General features: G+C 46.4%; 1 protein-coding gene across 3 annotated transcripts in view; it reads left to right on the forward strand.

The window, feature by feature from the left end:
- LOC106609340 (USP6 N-terminal-like protein) overlaps nucleotides 1-17,550 on the forward strand; it is a 70,171-nt gene that overhangs the window by 27,381 nt on the left and 25,240 nt on the right. Inside the window, exon 1 of one of the 3 annotated variants that reach the window (XM_014208070.3) lies at nucleotides 1,530-3,354. The exons of 1 other annotated variant lie outside the window; for it this stretch is intronic. In XM_014208070.3, coding sequence (XP_014063545.3) covers nucleotides 3,279-3,354 — 76 coding nt within the window. In that variant the 5' untranslated portion in view covers nucleotides 1,530-3,278. Of the gene's footprint in view, nucleotides 1-1,529; nucleotides 3,355-12,120; nucleotides 14,360-17,550 lie in introns of those variants that run through there. One more of the 3 variants, XM_014208071.3, reaches the window with a different exon arrangement.

Consider the following 17,550-nt stretch of genomic DNA (forward strand, 5'->3'; position numbering starts at 1 on the left):
CTTGGGAGCAATTTCCAAACGCTTGAAGGTACCACGTTCATCTGTACAAACAATGGTACGCAAGTATAAACACCATGGGACCACGCAGCCGTCATACCGCTCAGGAAGGAGACGCGTTCTGCCTCCTAGAGATGAACGTGTTTTGGTGTGAAAGGTGCTAATCAATCCCAGAACAACAGCAAAGGACCTTGTGAAGATGCTGGAGAAAACAGGTACAAAAGTATCTATATCCACAGTTAAACGAGTCCTATATCGACATAACCTGAAAGGCCGATCAGCAAGGAAGAAGCCACTGCTCCAAAACCGCTATAAAAAAACAGACTACGTTTTGCAACTGCACATGGGGACAAAGATCGTACTTTTTGGAGAAATGTCTGATGAAACAAAAATAGAACTGTTTGGCCATAACGCCCATCGTTATGTTTGGAGGAAAAGGGGGGAGGCTTGCAAGCCAAAGAACACCATCCCAACCGTGAAGCACGGGGGTGGCAGCATCATGTTGGGGGGGTGCTTTGCTGCAGGAGGGACTGGTGCACTTCACAAAATAGATGGCATCATGAGGCAGGAAAATTGTGGATATATTGAAGCAACATCTCAAGACATCAGTCAGGAAGTTAAAGCGTGGTCACAAATGGGTCTTCAAAATGGACAATGACCCCAAGCATACTTCCAAAGTTGTGGCAAAATGGCTTAAGGACAACAAAGTCAAGGTATTGGAGTGGCCATCACAAAGCCCTGTCCTCAATCCTATAGAAAATTTGTGGGAAGAACTGAAAAAGCGTGTGCGAGCAAGAAGGCCTACAAACCTGACTCAGTTACACCAGCTCTGTCAAGAGGAATGGGCCAAAATTCACCCAACTTATTGTGGGAAGCTTGTGGAAGACTACCTGAAACGTTTGACCCAAGTTAAACAATTTAAAGGCAATGCTACAAAGTGCTAATTGAGTGTATGTAAACTAAATAAATAAAAGCTGAAATAAATCATTCTCTCAACTATTATTCTGACATTTCACATTCTTAAAATAAAGTGGTGATCATAACTGACCTAAGACAGGGAATTTTTACTAGGATTTAAATGTCAGGAATTGTGAAACTGAGTTTAAATGTATTTGTCTAAAGTGTATGTAAACTTCCGACTTCAACTATATATACTGACTCCGCACACACACACACACACAGACAAATACTGATTATCACACACGCTTTTTTCTTTTTTTTTTACTCCCCCTGTATTTCCCCGTTCTGTTCATGTACCAGGCTTCAGAATGATGGTGGAGCAGGGAGTCGTCACTAAGCGGGGACGACAAAGAGGGGGGGGGGAGAGAAACTGAAAGAGCGGGAGGGACGTGAATTTGGAAGGAGAGTTCGAGGGGGGTAACGAGAGAGGAGCAGAGCACGGGGAGAGAGCAGAGCACGGGGAGAGAGCAGAGCACGGGGAGAGAGCAGAGCACGGGGAGAGGGCAGAGCACGGGGAGAGGGCAGAGCACGGGGAGAGGGCAGAGCACGGGGAGAGGGCAGAGCACAGGGAGAGAGCAGAGCACGGGGAGAGAGCAGAGCACGGGGAGAGAGCAGAGCACGGGGAGAGAGCAGAGCACGGGGAGAGAGCAGAGCACGGGGAGAGAGCAGAGCACGGGGAGAGAGCAGAGCACAGTGAGAGAGGATTAAACGGGGCAAGAGACCGATGAGTTGGGTGGACTGACAGCCTTACCCCAGTGAGTTAGCCAGCTGTGGATGTGAGCAGAGGGGCGTGTCTTTGGAGCAGGGATACTGCTGCTATTGATCCAAACCACCTTCATCTGTTCTGCCTGCCAGGTGTCCTGCTACAGCACAGTTCTCTGAACAGAGAGGGAGAGCAACAGAGAGAGATCTGCCAGTCTCCTCCCTGTGTTCCTCAGAGCTGGGTGTGTGTGTTCACCTCTACTGCATCTGCCGAACAAGATAAGTGTGTGTGTGTGGGAGCACCAACTGGAAAATAAACACAAGCACTCTCTCCGCTGAGCCTGAGAGTCTCAGAAGAGCAGCTAACGGCAGCTAACAAACCAACGACCTGCAGCTCCCAGCCGTCGGGTTGAGATGACATTGTGTGTGATTTGAGCGTCACTTGAGCATGATCTGCTTTACCTGGACATGTGAGAGCGGTGGTCTGGTATTAATGGACATGTGGAGCGGTGGTCTGGTATTCATGGACATGTGAGAGCGGTGGTCTGGTATTCATGGACATGTGAGAGCGGTGGTCTGGTATTCATGGACATGTGAGAGCGGTGGTCTGGTATTCATGGACATGTGAGAGCGGTGGTCTGGTATTCATGGACATGTGAGAGCGGTGGTCTGGGCATTCATGGACCTGTGAGAGCGGTGGTCTGGGCATTCATGGACCTGTGAGAGCGGTGGTCTGGGCATTCATGGATCATGTGAGAGCGGTGGTCTGGGCATTCATGGACCTGTGAGAGCGGTGGTCTGGGCATTCATGGACCTGTGAGAGCGGTGGTCTGGGCATTCATGGACCTGTGAGAGCGGTGGTCTGGGCATTCATGGACCTGTGAGAGCGGTGGTCTGGGCATTCATGGACCTGTGAGAGCGGTGGTCTGGGCATTCATGGACCTGTGAGAGCGGTGGTCTGGGCATTCATGGACCTGTGAGAGCGGTGGTCTGGGCATTCATGGACCTGTGAGAGCGGTGGTCTGGGCATTGCCTGGACCTGTGAGAGCCTTAGGAGGACGGGAGGAAATCGTCTACCTGGACAGAACAACCGCTGACCCCTGGAGAGATGGGAGAGAAAGAGCATAGAACAGACTGCCTGTCTAGGTCGACCTAAATGTTACTGCCTTAGATATTCACATGTAGCAGGGTAGGAGAGAAAGTGTGTGTGAGTGCTAGCGACGTGCATGTGTGATCGCGTAAGGGAGTGTTGAGGACTTGCAGCTGGTGCTGAGAGCGACTGAGGAGAGAGGGAGGTTGGATCGGAGCAGAGAGGAAAAAGGCTTAGGGACGACTGGGTGGAACTGGAGGCTATAGCTAACCTTGGAATCATCCTTGGAACCTCGGGGCTGCCGCCACTACTCCACCCCAAAAAGAGGAACTAGGACTGGGGAAAGATCCGGGCTCTGTGGACCCTAAACCTGGTGCCTGGGGATAAGATGGGATCCAAGATTTGAGATCTGGACTTTTTAAGGCATTGGGATGATTTCAGAGGACCCTGTGAGGGATGAGGTTGTCGGGGGTGTGAGGGCGAGAGCGGGCTCCCCACGCCCAGTGTGTATGGTTGCCCCCTCCCCACTATGAGCATGCAGGTGCTTCATATGGTCCGGGAGCTGGTGTCTCCCTCCCGACGCAGAGCAGCCGCCAGATACGGAGGTGTGTGTTTTTCAACTTTTATTGTCTCGTGGACAAGTACAGTGCAATGCCTTTTCTTTCTTTTGTGTGTGTGTCTGTCACTGTGTGTGTCTGTCACTGTGTGTGTCTGTCACTGTGTGTGTCTTGTCACTGTGTGTGTCTTGTCACTGTGTGTGTCTTGTCACTGTGTGTGTCTTGTCACTGTGTGTGTCTTGTCACTGTGTGTGTCTTGTCACTGTGTGTGTCTGTCACTGTGTGTGTCTGTCACTGTGTGTTGCATTAGCTCTACTGTGTCCCTGGAAATGAATGCCATTAACTTCTTACAGATCCCTTGTGTGTCTGTGTTTGAGAGAGTTGGCTAGAGAGAAAGAGATTCCCTTGGTACTGCTGTAATGGCTCTGTTGCTATGGGGGTGTGTGTGTGTGTGTGTGTGTGTGTGTGTGTGTGTGTGTGTGTGTGTGTGTCCGTTGAGTGCTAAAGAATGGGAAGGTGCCCTGGGGTAATGGGACACTTGGTGAACCCCGACCTCTAGTCCTGTCTGCTGATTGGACCAGCTCTGAGGGGTCAGTGATGGGCTGTGGGGCACTAATGATTGGCTAAAGCTTTTCACTGCCAAAGGCTCAGTCTACACTCTGAGGAGAATCACCTGGGCTCTGAGGGGAGCCGTAACACTCTGCATCCCCATTCAGGCTACTGGCTAGTGATTATATGGGTTGTGATGTGGGTTATTTTTAAACATCAACAGCCTATTTAAAGACATCTAGGCCTCAAGCATCTCCTTAACAAAGGCTGCCTCTATTCTCTTAGCCCAGTGTATCTAAGCTTTTTTACATGCCAGAGGGATGAAAACCGATTACACACTTCTCACCTCACTGCTTGTTAATGATGAATTCTGTGTGTGCGTGCACACGCATGTACGTTTGTGACGTGTATGAAAAAATAAATCAAATGTTAACCTTTATTTGACTAGGCAAGTCAGTTAAGAACAAATTCTTATTTACAATGACGGTCTACCCCGGCCACACTGGGACGACGCTGCGCCGGCCTTAGAGACTCCTAATCACGGCCGGTTGTGACACAGCCTGGAATGGAACCAGGGTCTGTAGTGCCTCAGACCGCTGCGCCACTCAGGATTTCACAAGGACTTTTTGTTGTTGATATTTGCAGGCAAAAATGCTTGATTTTTCTGTGGCGATTCTGACATTTTGGATGGCGACGATTTTGTCCAATTTGTTGTGAAATTGCCCTGACTAGCCATAAAGTTGAAGTGTGGCTTGATTTAACCGTATTTATGCGCTGATTTGTTGAAATTGTGAGCCCTCTTTTTGTACTGCGATGATGGGTCAGTGTTATGCGATTCAATATTGCGATGATTTGACTGTTTTATGGGGAAATAGCAAAGAAAATTGCGATCAGGATCACGGAATCCTGAAAGAAACTGGTTTGTGTGTTTCTGAACATATTGAGCCTGATAATAACTCAAAAATGTCCCATTCCCTGTGTAGCAGCATGTCATCACTGTGCTGGAGGCAGGAGCAGGGGAACCGAGCTGGTGTTGTGGAGAGTTGAGCTTCTCATCGATCTGTGATACCCACTACAAAGGGAACATTGAGTTTAGGGCCCTCCGCCTTCCATCTCACTGCCATTTTAATCTCTGGCCATAGACCCTGCAGAGAAATTCTCAACACACACAAACATACACAGGTGCACACTTTGCTTTAGACACACACACACACACACACACACACACACACACACACACACACACACACACACACACACACACACACACACACACCACAGAGCTGCTGAGACAATCAGGTGCTGTCTGTCAGTGGGTTATCTCATCCCCCAGACAGTAGCAGAAGCCTTGCTTGCTACTGTAGGTAGTGTTCTGTGGTACAGGTTGCTGTCTGTCAGTGGGTTATCTGCTGAGGTGTGGGGTTGGTGAGAGAGAGAGAGGGATGGAGAGCGAGGGGGTGTGGTGAGATAATGACATTTCAGACTGCTTGAACACAGTATGTGTAATGCACTGTGCCCTTTGACGTATCAGCAGGGTCTTAATCAGTGGTGTAAAAATACTTTAAAGTACACTTAAGTAGGTTGTCTTTACTTTACTATTTATATTTTTGACAACTTTTACTTCACTACATTCCTAAAGAAAATAATGTACTTTTTACTCCATACATTTTCTCTGACACCCAAAAGTACTTGTTATATTTTCAATTCACACATTTATCAAGAGAACATCCCTGGTCATCCATACTGCCTCTGATCTGGCGGACTCACTAACCGTGTGCTTCATTTGTAAATTAATATCACAGTGTTGTAGTGTACCCCTGGCTATCTGTAAATTCATATCACAGTGTTGTAGTGTACCCCTGGCTATCTGTAAATTAATATCACAGTGTTGTAGTGTACCCCTGGCTATCTGTAAATTAATATCACAGTGTTGTAGTGTACCCCTGGCTATCTGTAAATTGAATTGTGCTGTCTGGTTTGCATAATATAAGGAATTTGAAATGATTAATACTTTTACTTTTGATACTGAAGTGTATTTAAAACCAAATACTTTCTTTTACTCAAGTAGTATTTTACTGTTGACTTTCACTTTTACTTGAGTCATTTTCTATTAACGTATCTTTACTTTTACTCAAGTTTAACCTATGAGTATCACCACTGGTCTTTATCCTTCTGGGTGTGGAATGTACATGTCTGTATATGTAAATGTACATGTCTGTATATGTAAAGTATCAGCAGGGTCTTTATCTCTCTGGATGTAGAATGTACATGTCTGTATATGTAAAGTATCAGTTTATCTCTCTGGATGTAGAATGTACATGTCTGTATATGTATGTGCAGAATCAGTAAGGACTTGTGAGCGTTTGTGAAAGCAAATGTCCCTATATTTGAACTGACGTCTTGGATAGTACTAAACTCCCTCCTTTTGTTGGGCCTGGCATTCTGCTGGCCAGGCAGGAGGCAGGAGGAGCTAGGAGCAGTACTACAGTCCAGCATTCTGTTGGCCAGGCAGGTGGCAGGAGGAGCTAGGAGCAGTACTACAGTCCAGCATTCTGCTGGCCAGGCAGGAGGAGCTAGGAGCAGTACTACAGTCCAGCATTCTGCTGGCCAGGCAGGAGGAGCTAGGAGCAGTACTACAGTCCAGCATTCTGTTGGCCAGGCAGGTGGCAGGAGGAGCTAGGAGCAGTACTACAGTCCAGCATTCTGCTGGCCAGGCAGGAGGCAGGAGGAGCTAGGTGCAGTACTACAGTCCAGCATTCTGCTGGCCAGGCAGGAGGAGCTAGGAGCAGTACTACAGGCCAGCATTCTGCTGGCCAGGCAGGTGGCAGGAGGAGCTAGGAGCAGTACTACAGTCCAGCATTCTGCTGGCCAGGCAGGAGGCAGGAGGAGCTAGGTGCAGTACTACAGTCCAGCATTCTGCTGGCCAGGCAGGAGGAGCTAGGAGCAGTACTACAGGCCAGCATTCTGCTGGCCAGGCAGGAGGAGCTAGGAGCAGTACTACAGGCCAGCATTCTGCTGGCCAGGCAGGTGGCAGGAGGAGCTAGGAGCAGTACTACAGTCCAGCATTCTGCTGGCCAGGCAGGTGGCAGGAGGAGCTAGGAGCAGTACTACAGTCCAGTATTCTGCTGGCCAGGCAGAAGGCATGAGGAGCTAGGAGCAGTACTACAGTCCAGCATTCTGCTGGCCAGGCAGGAGGAGCTAGGAGCAGTACTACAGTCCAGCATTCTGCTGGCCAGGCAGGAGGAGCTAGGAGCAGTACTACAGTCCAGCATTCTGCTGGCCAGGCAGGTGGCAGGAGGAGCTAGGAGCAGTACTACAGTCCAGCATTCTGCTGGCCAGGCAGGAGGAGCTAGGAGCAGTACTACAGGCCAGCATTCTGCTGGCCAGGCAGGTGGCAGGAGGAGCTAGGAGCAGTACTACAGTCCAGCATTCTGCTGGCCAGGCAGGAGGAGCTAGGAGCAGTACTACAGTCCAGCATTCTGCTGGCCAGGCAGGAGGAGCTAGGAGCAGTACTACAGTCCAGCATTCTGCTGGCCAGGCAGGTGGCAGGAGGAGCTAGGAGCAGTACTACAGTCCAGCATTCTGCTGGCCAGGCAGGAGGCAGGAGGAGCTAGGAGCAGTACTACAGTCCAGCATTCTGCTGGCCAGGCAGGTGGCAGGAGGAGCTAGGAGCAGTACTACAGTCCAGCATGCATGTCCATGCTCACTAGGGTCGTGTTCAGTAGTGAGCAAGTTACGTTCTGAACTTGTCCAATAAGAACACCGATATTTGGTTTTCCGTTGCAAAACGTTTTGCTACACTGTGTCCTACCGAACACCACCCAGCCTGCCTCGGCAGGTAGCCTGGCAGGTAGGAGCGTTGGGCCAGTAACCGAAAGGTTGCTGGATCGAATCCCTGAGCTGACAAGGTAAAAATCAGTCATTCTACCCCTGAGCAAGGCAGTTAACCCACTGTTCCCCGGGCGCCGAAGACATGGATGTTGATTAAGGAAGCCCCCTGCACCTCTGATTCAGAAGGGTTGGGTTAAATGCAGAAGACGTGGATGTTGATTAAGGAAGCCCCCTGCACCTCTCTGATTCAGAAGGGTTGGGTTAAATGCAGAAGACATGGATGTTGATTAAGGAAGCCCCCTGCACCTCTCTGATTCAGAAGGGTTGGGTTAAATGCAGAAGACATGGATGTTGATTAAGGAAGCCCCCTGCACCTCTCTGATTCAGAAGGGTTGGGTTAAATGCAGAAGACATGGATGTTGATTAAGGAAGCCCCCTGCACCTCTCTGATTCAGAAGGGTTGGGTTAAATGCAGAAGACATGGATGTTGATTAAGGAAGCCCCCTGCACCTCTCTGATTCAGAAGGGTTGGGTTAAATGCAGAAGACATGGATGTTGATTAAGGAAGCCCCCTGCACCTCTCTGATTCAGAAGGGTTGGGTTAAATGCAGAAGACATGGATGTTGATTAAGGAAGCCCCCTGCACCTCTCTGATTCAGAAGGGTTGGGTTAAATGCAGAAGACATGGATGTTGATTAAGGAAGCCCCCTGCACCTCTCTGATTCAGAAGGGTTGGGTTAAATGCAGAAGACATGGATGTTGATTAAGGAAGCCCCCTGCACCTCTCTGATTCAGAAGGGTTGGGTTAAATGCAGAAGACATGGATGTTGATTAAGGAAGCCCCCTGCACCTCTCTGATTCAGAAGGGTTGGGTTAAATGCAGAAGACATGGATGTTGATTAAGGAAGCCCCCTGCACCTCTGATTCAGAAGGGTTGGGTTAAATGCAGAAGACATGGATGTTGATTAAGGAAGCCCCCTGCACCTCTCTGATTCAGAAGGGTTGGGTTAAATGCAGAAGACATGGATGTTGATTAAGGAAGCCCCCTGCACCTCTGATTCAGAAGGGTTGGGTTAAATGCAGAAGACATGGATGTTGATTAAGGAAGCCCCCTGCACCTCTCTGATTCAGAAGGGTTGGGTTAAATGCAGAAGACATGGATGTTGATTAAGGAAGCCCCCTGCACCTCTCTGATTCAGAAGGGTTGGGTTAAATGCAGAAGACATGGATGTTGATTAAGGAAGCCCCCTGCACCTCTCTGATTGAGAAGGGTTGGGTTAAATGCAGAAGACATGGATGTTGATTAAGGAAGCCCCCTGCACCTCTCTGATTCAGAAGGGTTGGGTTAAATGCAGAAGACATGGATGTTGATTAAGGAAGCCCCCTGCACCTCTCTGATTCAGAAGGGTTGGGTTAAATGCAGAAGACATGGATGTTGATTAAGGAAGCCCCCTGCACCTCTCTGATTCAGAAGGGTTGGGTTAAATGCAGAAGACATGGTTGATTAAGGAAGCCCCCTGCACCTCTCTGATTCAGAAGGGTTGGGTTAAATGCAGAAGACATGGATGTTGATTAAGGAAGCCCCCTGCACCTCTCTGATTCAGAAGGGTTGGGTTAAATGCAGAAGACATGGATGTTGATTAAGGAAGCCCCCTGCACCTCTCTGATTCAGAAGGGTTGGGTTAAATGCAGAAGACATGGATGTTGATTAAGGAAGCCCCCTGCACCTCTCTGATTCAGAAGGGTTGGGTTAAATGCAGAAGACATGGATGTTGATTAAGGAAGCCCCCTGCACCTCTCTGATTGAGAAGGGTTGGGTTAAATGCAGAAGACATGGATGTTGATTAAGGAAGCCCCCTGCACCTCTCTGATTCAGAAGGGTTGGGTTAAATGCAGAAGACATGGATGTTGATTAAGGAAGCCCCCTGCACCTCTGATTCAGAAGGGTTGGGTTAAATGCAGAAGACATGGATGTTGATTAAGGAAGCCCCCTGCACCTCTCTGATTCAGAAGGGTTGGGTTAAATGCAGAAGACATGGATGTTGATTAAGGAAGCCCCCTGCACCTCTCTGATTCAGAAGGGTTGGGTTAAATGCAGAAGACATGGATGTTGATTAAGGAAGCCCCCTGCACCTCTCTGATTGAGAAGGGTTGGGTTAAATGCAGAAGACATGGATGTTGATTAAGGAAGCCCCCTGCACCTCTCTGATTCAGAAGGGTTGGGTTAAATGCAGAAGACATGGATGTTGATTAAGGAAGCCCCCTGCACCTCTCTGATTCAGAAGGGTTGGGTTAAATGCAGAAGACATGGATGTTGATTAAGGAAGCCCCCTGCACCTCTCTGATTCAGAAGGGTTGGGTTAAATGCAGAAGACATGGATGTTGATTAAGGAAGCCCCCTGCACCTCTGATTCAGAAGGGTTGGGTTAAATGCAGAAGACATGGATGTTGATTAAGGAAGCCCCCTGCACCTCTCTGATTCAGAAGGGTTGGGTTAAATGCAGAAGACATGGATGTTGATTAAGGAAGCCCCCTGCACCTCTGATTCAGAAGGGTTGGGTTAAATGCAGAAGACATGGATGTTGATTAAGGAAGCCCCCTGCACCTCTGATTCAGAAGGGTTGGGTTAAATGCAGAAGACATGGATGTTGATTAAGGAAGCCCCCTGCACCTCTCTGATTCAGAAGGGTTGGGTTAAATGCAGAAGACATGGATGTTGATTAAGGAAGCCCCCTGCACCTCTCTGATTGAGAAGGGTTGGGTTAAATGCAGAAGACATGGATGTTGATTAAGGAAGCCCCCTGCACCTCTCTGATTCAGAAGGGTTGGGTTAAATGCAGAAGACATGGATGTTGATTAAGGAAGCCCCCTGCACCTCTCTGATTCAGAAGGGTTGGGTTAAATGCAGAAGACATATTTCAGTTGAATGCATTCAGTTGTACAACTGACTAGGTTTCCCCCCCTTTCCCATACTGCTGTACTGTGCTGGAGCTGAGATGGGTCCATGGGGATTTGTAACCAGTTTAATGCAGCCTGCTCCAGTGCCAAGCTGCAGTCTTCTTCCCTCTCAGCCACTCTGCTCTGGTCAGCAGCACTGGCATCTTACTATCTCTGTAATGAATTCTACATGAAGGACGTTTCTCTCCTCACTCTCGATCTCCCATCTTAAAACACTCATATTTCTAACTGCTAGGAGAGAGTAGCTCTCTCAATTATTCAAGTAATGGCCAGCAGATTAAAAAAAGGGAGATTTGTTTTTTCTGTAGTGTAACACATCAAGTTGTCAACTATTGGCGCTGTGTGTGTGTGTGTGTGTGTGTGTGTGTGAGCGTGGCTTCAAACATTACATGCTGGGTTGTCAGAGGGATAGAGGTAGAGTTCAGACCCCCCTCGTGTTGAACAGCAGGTAGCCAGTTAGCATCTACCCACCGATATCGAAGCCATTTTAGCATCTAGTCTAATTGTTTGCCATATAAGCACCTAGAGGGGAAACGCTAGGCTACATATTGTTCTGTAACTTTGGCCTCCCAGGAGAATGTATGCGTGTGGTGGACGGAGCTGTATCAGTAAGAGTTAACATATTAGATAAGATGGCACTCGGCACTGCTTCTGTTTCTCTCTCTGTCTCGGGGCTCCTTTAAAAAACTGAATCTGAACCAGTATTCAATCATTTTTCTGGGGTAAATGAAAACGGCACAGAGTTCCCATCCAGTTACTTTTCACACCCGAAAACAACCTGCTTTCTGTTTTAATGTGAAACACGCGTTCTCACAGTGAAGAGTAGTTCTGTCTTAGCCTTGAAATGGCTGGACTGTGACTGCTTCTACACAGGCCCTTAGGTTAGAGGTCTTTCAGTAGTGTAGATATCAAAGTAACCAGAGTACTCTCTCCATCCCCCCTCTCCCTACTGACCAGCCGTGTTTGATAAACAATCCAGACCTCACATGTCTGTGTTATGGAGGTAGAGATGAAAGGGGGAGTGATGTATGTTACCAGATGTCTATCCCTTCTCTCTCTCTCCAGACGTGTTGTGACAGTCCTATCCTATATATTTTGGGTGTGTATACCTGTTATTAGACTAGATGCGATCATTATGGTTGGTTCTCTGACTCTTATGACATCTCCCACCTGTCCCGTGTTGCCTGGCTGGTGACAGTGGTGACCGTGGGGCTGTAAGAATCACAGCTGTGTGTCTCAGTAGTGGTGCCACACAGTCTGTTTACTACTGCTGAATCTAGGCACGTTCTTTCTCAATCGTGTCATTCAGTGTACTAATATTGTTGCATTCCTTGTTTGATATGTTACAGATAACACTATAGATCCCAAACATACAGGTGTGTGTGTGTGTGTGTGTGTGTGTGTGTGTGTGTGTGTGTGTGTGTGTGTGTGTGTGTGTGTGTGTGTGTGTGTGTGTGTGTGTGTGTGTGTGTGTGTGCGCGCGCGCACTGTACTAGTCACACACTGCACTTGTCAAACTGTCATTACTCATAGCAGATGATGTCATCGTCCGTAGTGTGGTGTGGGGACACAAGTGGCTTGTGTGTGTGCTTGTGTGACAGAGACGGACAGAGCGAGAGATGGCGTCCGACTCCGCCCAAGGGAACAATGAGACTGTGCGTGTCACTCATCGTGTGTTTCTGTCTGTCTCTGTGTGTGTGTTCCCGTCTTTACTGCTGCCAACCCACACCAAGGCTTTCATCCAGAGTCTCTCTCTAAGTGATAATCAGAATAGGTGGGTGGATGAAGACTGTATGGGCTCTTTAATTGCTCATAAAGTTGTTCTGCTTCAATCAAATGTATTTATATAGCCCTTCTTACATCAGCTGATATCTCAAAGTGCTGTACAGAAACCCAGCCTAAAACCCCAAACAGCAAGCAATGCAGGTGTAGAAGCACGGTGGCTAGGAAAAACTCCCTAGAAAGGCCAGAACCTAGGAAGAAACCTGGAGAGGATGTATTTAGGTGAACAGTGTGATTATGCACTACCCTGCTGCTGATTGATTGCTGATGTGAATATTGATTGATCATCAGTCCTTTGGGGAGGGAGTAGCGACCCTAGCTGTGAAGTGATGCTTTGGTGTCAGATTTCAGGTGCAAAGCTTAGACGGCCGTTTTACAGTAGCACACGGAAAGCACCAGTAGGTCAGGGAAAGTATGAGTTTTATAAACGTTTTTAATTAAACACACACACACACACACCTAACAGAACAAAGACAGCTCGGATCCCCTTGTCACTGGAGTGCAGAGCAAATTTAAATCACTTGTTTTATATTCACATTAAAGTTCAGTACGGGGGAGTTTGACACTCTTCTCTGTTTTCATCTTGCTATGTGGTGCCAGAGATCGCCCACACAAGCAGTTGCCAAAGTGCCTGGCAGGTTTTTATATACAATTCTGAAGACTGGAAAGGGAGAGGGGGAGAGAGAGAGAGAGCGAGCGGAGAAGAGAGAACTATACACAAGTCAAGAGTGAGGTGAAGGGTCAACTTCTCACTCAAGATGCCAATATCCTGCTGCTCTTGTCAAATACAGAAAGTGGGGGAGAGGGCAAGAGTGAAGGCGAGATGCATTTCATAACATTCATTTCAAATTAATTTACTATGTCCCTTTTTTTTAAAGAGCATTCACTGGTATGTGCTCAATAGCTCTCGAGTCCATGTTAGTAACGGTGTGGTGGCAGTGTATGTGTCCCTTCTCAGAAAGTATCCAGTGTGAGAACATTCCCAGAAAGGACACCAGAACCCTCCAGGCCTGCCTGCCTGCCCTGCAGGATGACCTCGATGTTTTAGCAGTGATAACGGCTTTTCAGCCACATCAGCCATTCCCTTACTGGGCCTGGGCGTACGTCGTTTTGTGTGCGCCAGGGTAGATATGTACTGTAGCGATGGCAGGAGATAGAAACCATTATCTTTCTTCCCCTCTTTTTCTCCCTCCCTCCCTTCCTCTTCTCTCCCGGCTGTCCTGCGATATGCCTGCTCTACATGATCGTTCTGGGTGTACGACTCGCCACAGGAGTTGAACATGAGTCTCTTTAATGAAAGCTGTTTTATCAAAACGCTGTCAACTCTTCTCTTCCTCCTATCTTGGCTGTCCCTTGTTTTCTGATCTCCCTCTCCCTGGGCCTCACCCACTGTCTTCCTCATCTCTCTCTCCTGTCCCTCTTTCCCTCCCTCTTATTTGCTCCTTCTCTCTCCCTCCCTCTCCTCTCTGATGTATTGAATAGGGGTTGTTGTGTGTTTGTGTTTGGAATGTTGTGAGTGGGATAGCGGTGACTTGATGCTGAAGTCAGTGTCCCTCTTTCTCTCTCTCTCTTGCTCGCTTTCTCATTCTCTTTCTTATTCTCTCTCTCTCTCTTGTTCCCTCTCTCGTTCTCTAATCTCTTTGTAAAGTAAACAAACTGCTGCATTGTGACAGTAACCCTCAAACTCAACCACTCTGATCTCCCTTCTGCTTCTCAGAGGAGTCTGTCAATACAAGCCACCATTTGTCTTTCTCTCTGGTTCCTCTCATTGGTACGTGGACTGTTGTGGTGCGACGTAGTTGCCGTGGCAGAGTGGTGGTTCTGGGATGGGTTAGAGTTTTTTTGTGAGTAGTGTTTGTCTAGCCTGGGCTGTCACTAATGCGGACTAAATCTCTCCGTAGACTGGAGGATCCAACCGAGAGCGTGAAGAGAGGTAAGACATGTCACTGAGGCGACTGACTTTAAAAAATACTGCTTGGTTTTTGCCACCTTACGAGGACAAACTGCTGGTCTTGAAGCTATTGCTTCTGTCAGATTAGAATTTTGTTGAAAAATGTAACTTAAAGGTGTTGCACAGTTTACAATTGAGATTCGTTACTTGGAGACATGAAAGTTGACATGGTATTTATAACATGTCTGTGAGTGTAGTTTGAGGGTAAACTACTGTGGGTAGACTCCTTCATTGTATTGAGTGATGTCATTTTGACTGTTGAGGTCAACTACGTGTGATGTGGTTGGGTATAGGTAGAAACATGTTTGTTTTTACATGTAGTTTGTGGAAATGAGTATAGTTTTGAAGCAATGCTAATAGCATGCCCAGTGTTATGCTGCGTGTGGTTACCATACAGTTTTAATGGTTTGTTTTTGTTTTTCGTGTTTGTATATTTGGACATAAAATGGCGCGTCTATGACAGCACACACAGGCTCCATTTAGAACTCGCCTTTGTTTTATTTCACTTTCTGCCCTTGTTCAGTAGGTGATTTATTTTGTTCACTTTTTACATTCTATTCATTTCAAGGCTTAAATTGACATGGCCTTGGTGCACTTTGCGATTGCCTTCTAGATCCCTTTTTCCCCCAATCATAACTATGTATGTAATGCAGTAAGGTGACTAGAGGCCGCACTCTCAGCCTGGTCGTCTCCAGGTTTGGCCTTGGGACGTGTTGATTGGCTGTACACAGGCAGGCTGAGAGGCGGATGAATAAAGTGAAGTGTGAGGCTCTGTGAGTTCAAGAACAAAGGACAGGAAATGACTTCTCCTCCAACCAGGCTTTCCATTAGAACCATGCAGCTTCAGTACCTTTGCAGATACAGTGCCTTGCAAAAGTATTCGTCCTCCTTGCCTTTTTTCCTATTGTGTTGCATTAAAACCTGTAATTTTAAATGGATTTTTATATGGATTTCATGAAATGGACATGCACAAAATAATCCAAATTGGTGAAATGAAATAAATTATTTGTTGAAAAAAACTACATTTGAAAAGTGGTGCGTGCATATGTATTCACCCCCTTTGCTATGAAGCCTCTAAATAAGATCTGGTGCAACCAATTACCTCCAGAAGTCACATAATTAGTTAGATTGCACACAGGTGGACTTTAAGTGTCACATGATCTCAGTGTGTCTATATACACCTGTTCTGAAAGGCCCCAGAGTCTGCAACACCACTAAGCAAGGGGCACCACCAAGCAAGCGGCACCATGAAGACCAAGGAGCTCTCCAAACAGGTCAGGGACAAAGTTGTGGAGAAGTACAGATCAGGGTTGGGTTATAAAAAAATATCCAGAACTTTAACATCCCATGGAGCACCATTTAAATCCATTATAAAATAATTGAAAGAATATGGCACCACAACAAAGCTGCCATGAGAGGGCCGCCCACCAAAACTCACGGACCAGGCAAGGAGGGCATTAATCAGAGAGGCAACAAAGAGACCAAAGGTAACCCTGAAGGATCTGCAAAACTCCACAGCCGAGATTGGAATATCTGTCCATAGGACCACTTTAAGCCATACACTCCACAGAGCTGGGCTTTACGGAAGAGTGGCCAGAAAAAAGCCATTGCTTAAAGAAAAAAAAAAATAAGCAAACATATGGAAGAAGGTACTCTGGTCAGATGAGACTAAAATTTAGCTTTTTGGTAGAGGTCGACTGACTAATTAGGCTGATTTTCCAAGTTTTCATAACAATTGGTAATCAGCATTTTTGGATGGCGATTATGGCCGATTTTACATTGCATTCCACTAGGAAATTGCGTGGCAGGCTGACCACCTGTTACGCGAGTGCAGCAAGGAGCCAAGGTAAGTTGCTAGCTAGCATTAAACTTAACTTATAAAAAAAACAATCAATCTTCACATAATCACTAGTTAACTACACATAGTTGATGATATTACTAGGTTAACTAGCTAGTCCTGCATTGCATATAATCAATGCGGTGCCTGTTAGTTTATCATCGAATCACAGCCTACTTCAACTCCGCCAAACGGGTGATGATTTAACAAAGGCACATTAACGAAAAAGCACAATTGTTGCACGAATGTACCTAACCATAAACATATTTTGCCTTTCTTAAAATCAATACACAGAAGTATATTTATTTAAACCTGCATATTTAGTTAAGAAATGTATGTTGGCAGGAAATATTAACTAGGGAAATTGTGTCACTTCTCTTGCGTTCATTGCACGCAGAGTAAGTGTACATGCAACAGTTTGGCCGCCTGCCTCGTTGCGAACTAATTTGCCAGAATTTTACATAATTATGACAACATTGAAGGTTGTGCAATGTAACAGCAATATTTAGACTTAGGGTTGCCACCCGTTTTGATAAAATACGGAACGGTTCCATATTTCACTGAAACAAACGTTTTGTTTTCGAAATGATAGTTTCCGGATTTGACCATATTAATGAACAAAGGCTCGTATTTCTGTGTTTATTATAATTAAGTCTATGATTTGATATTTGGTAGAGCAGTCTGACTGAGCGGTGGTAGGGAACAGCAGGCTCGTAAGCATTCATTCAAACTTTACTGCGTTTGCCAGCAGCTCTTAGCAATGCTTCATCACAGTGCTGTTTATGACTTCAAGCCTATCAACTCCTGAGATTAGCCTGGCGATACTAAAGTGCCTATTAGAACATCCAATAGTCAAAGGTATATGAAATACAAATGGTATAGAGAGAAATAGTCGACGCGTCATAATTCCTTTAATAACTGCAATCTAGTATTTCCTTACTGGGAATATTGAAGAACTAGGAATATTGAACCACCAGATTTCATATTGTCTGAGCAAGGAACTTAAACGTTAGCTTTTTTACATGGCACATATTGCACTTTTACTTTCTCTCCAACACTGTATTTTCATTATTTAAACCAAATTGAGCATGTTTCATTATTTATTTGAGACTAAATATATTTTATTTATGTATTATATTAAGTTAAAATAAGTGTTCATTGTTCATTCAGTATTGTTGTAATTGTCATTATTTCAAATATATAAAAATTGTCCGATTTAATCGGTATCGGCTTTTTTGGTCCTCCAATAATCGGCATCGGCGTTGAAAAATCATAATCGGTCGCTCTACTTTTTGGCCATCAAGGAAAACGCCATGTCTTTGCGCAAACCCAACAC

This window comes from Salmo salar, chromosome 07, assembly GCF_965601325.2.
Source record: "Salmo salar chromosome 07, fSalSal1, whole genome shotgun sequence".
NCBI classification, from domain to species: domain Eukaryota; kingdom Metazoa; phylum Chordata; class Actinopteri; order Salmoniformes; family Salmonidae; genus Salmo; species Salmo salar.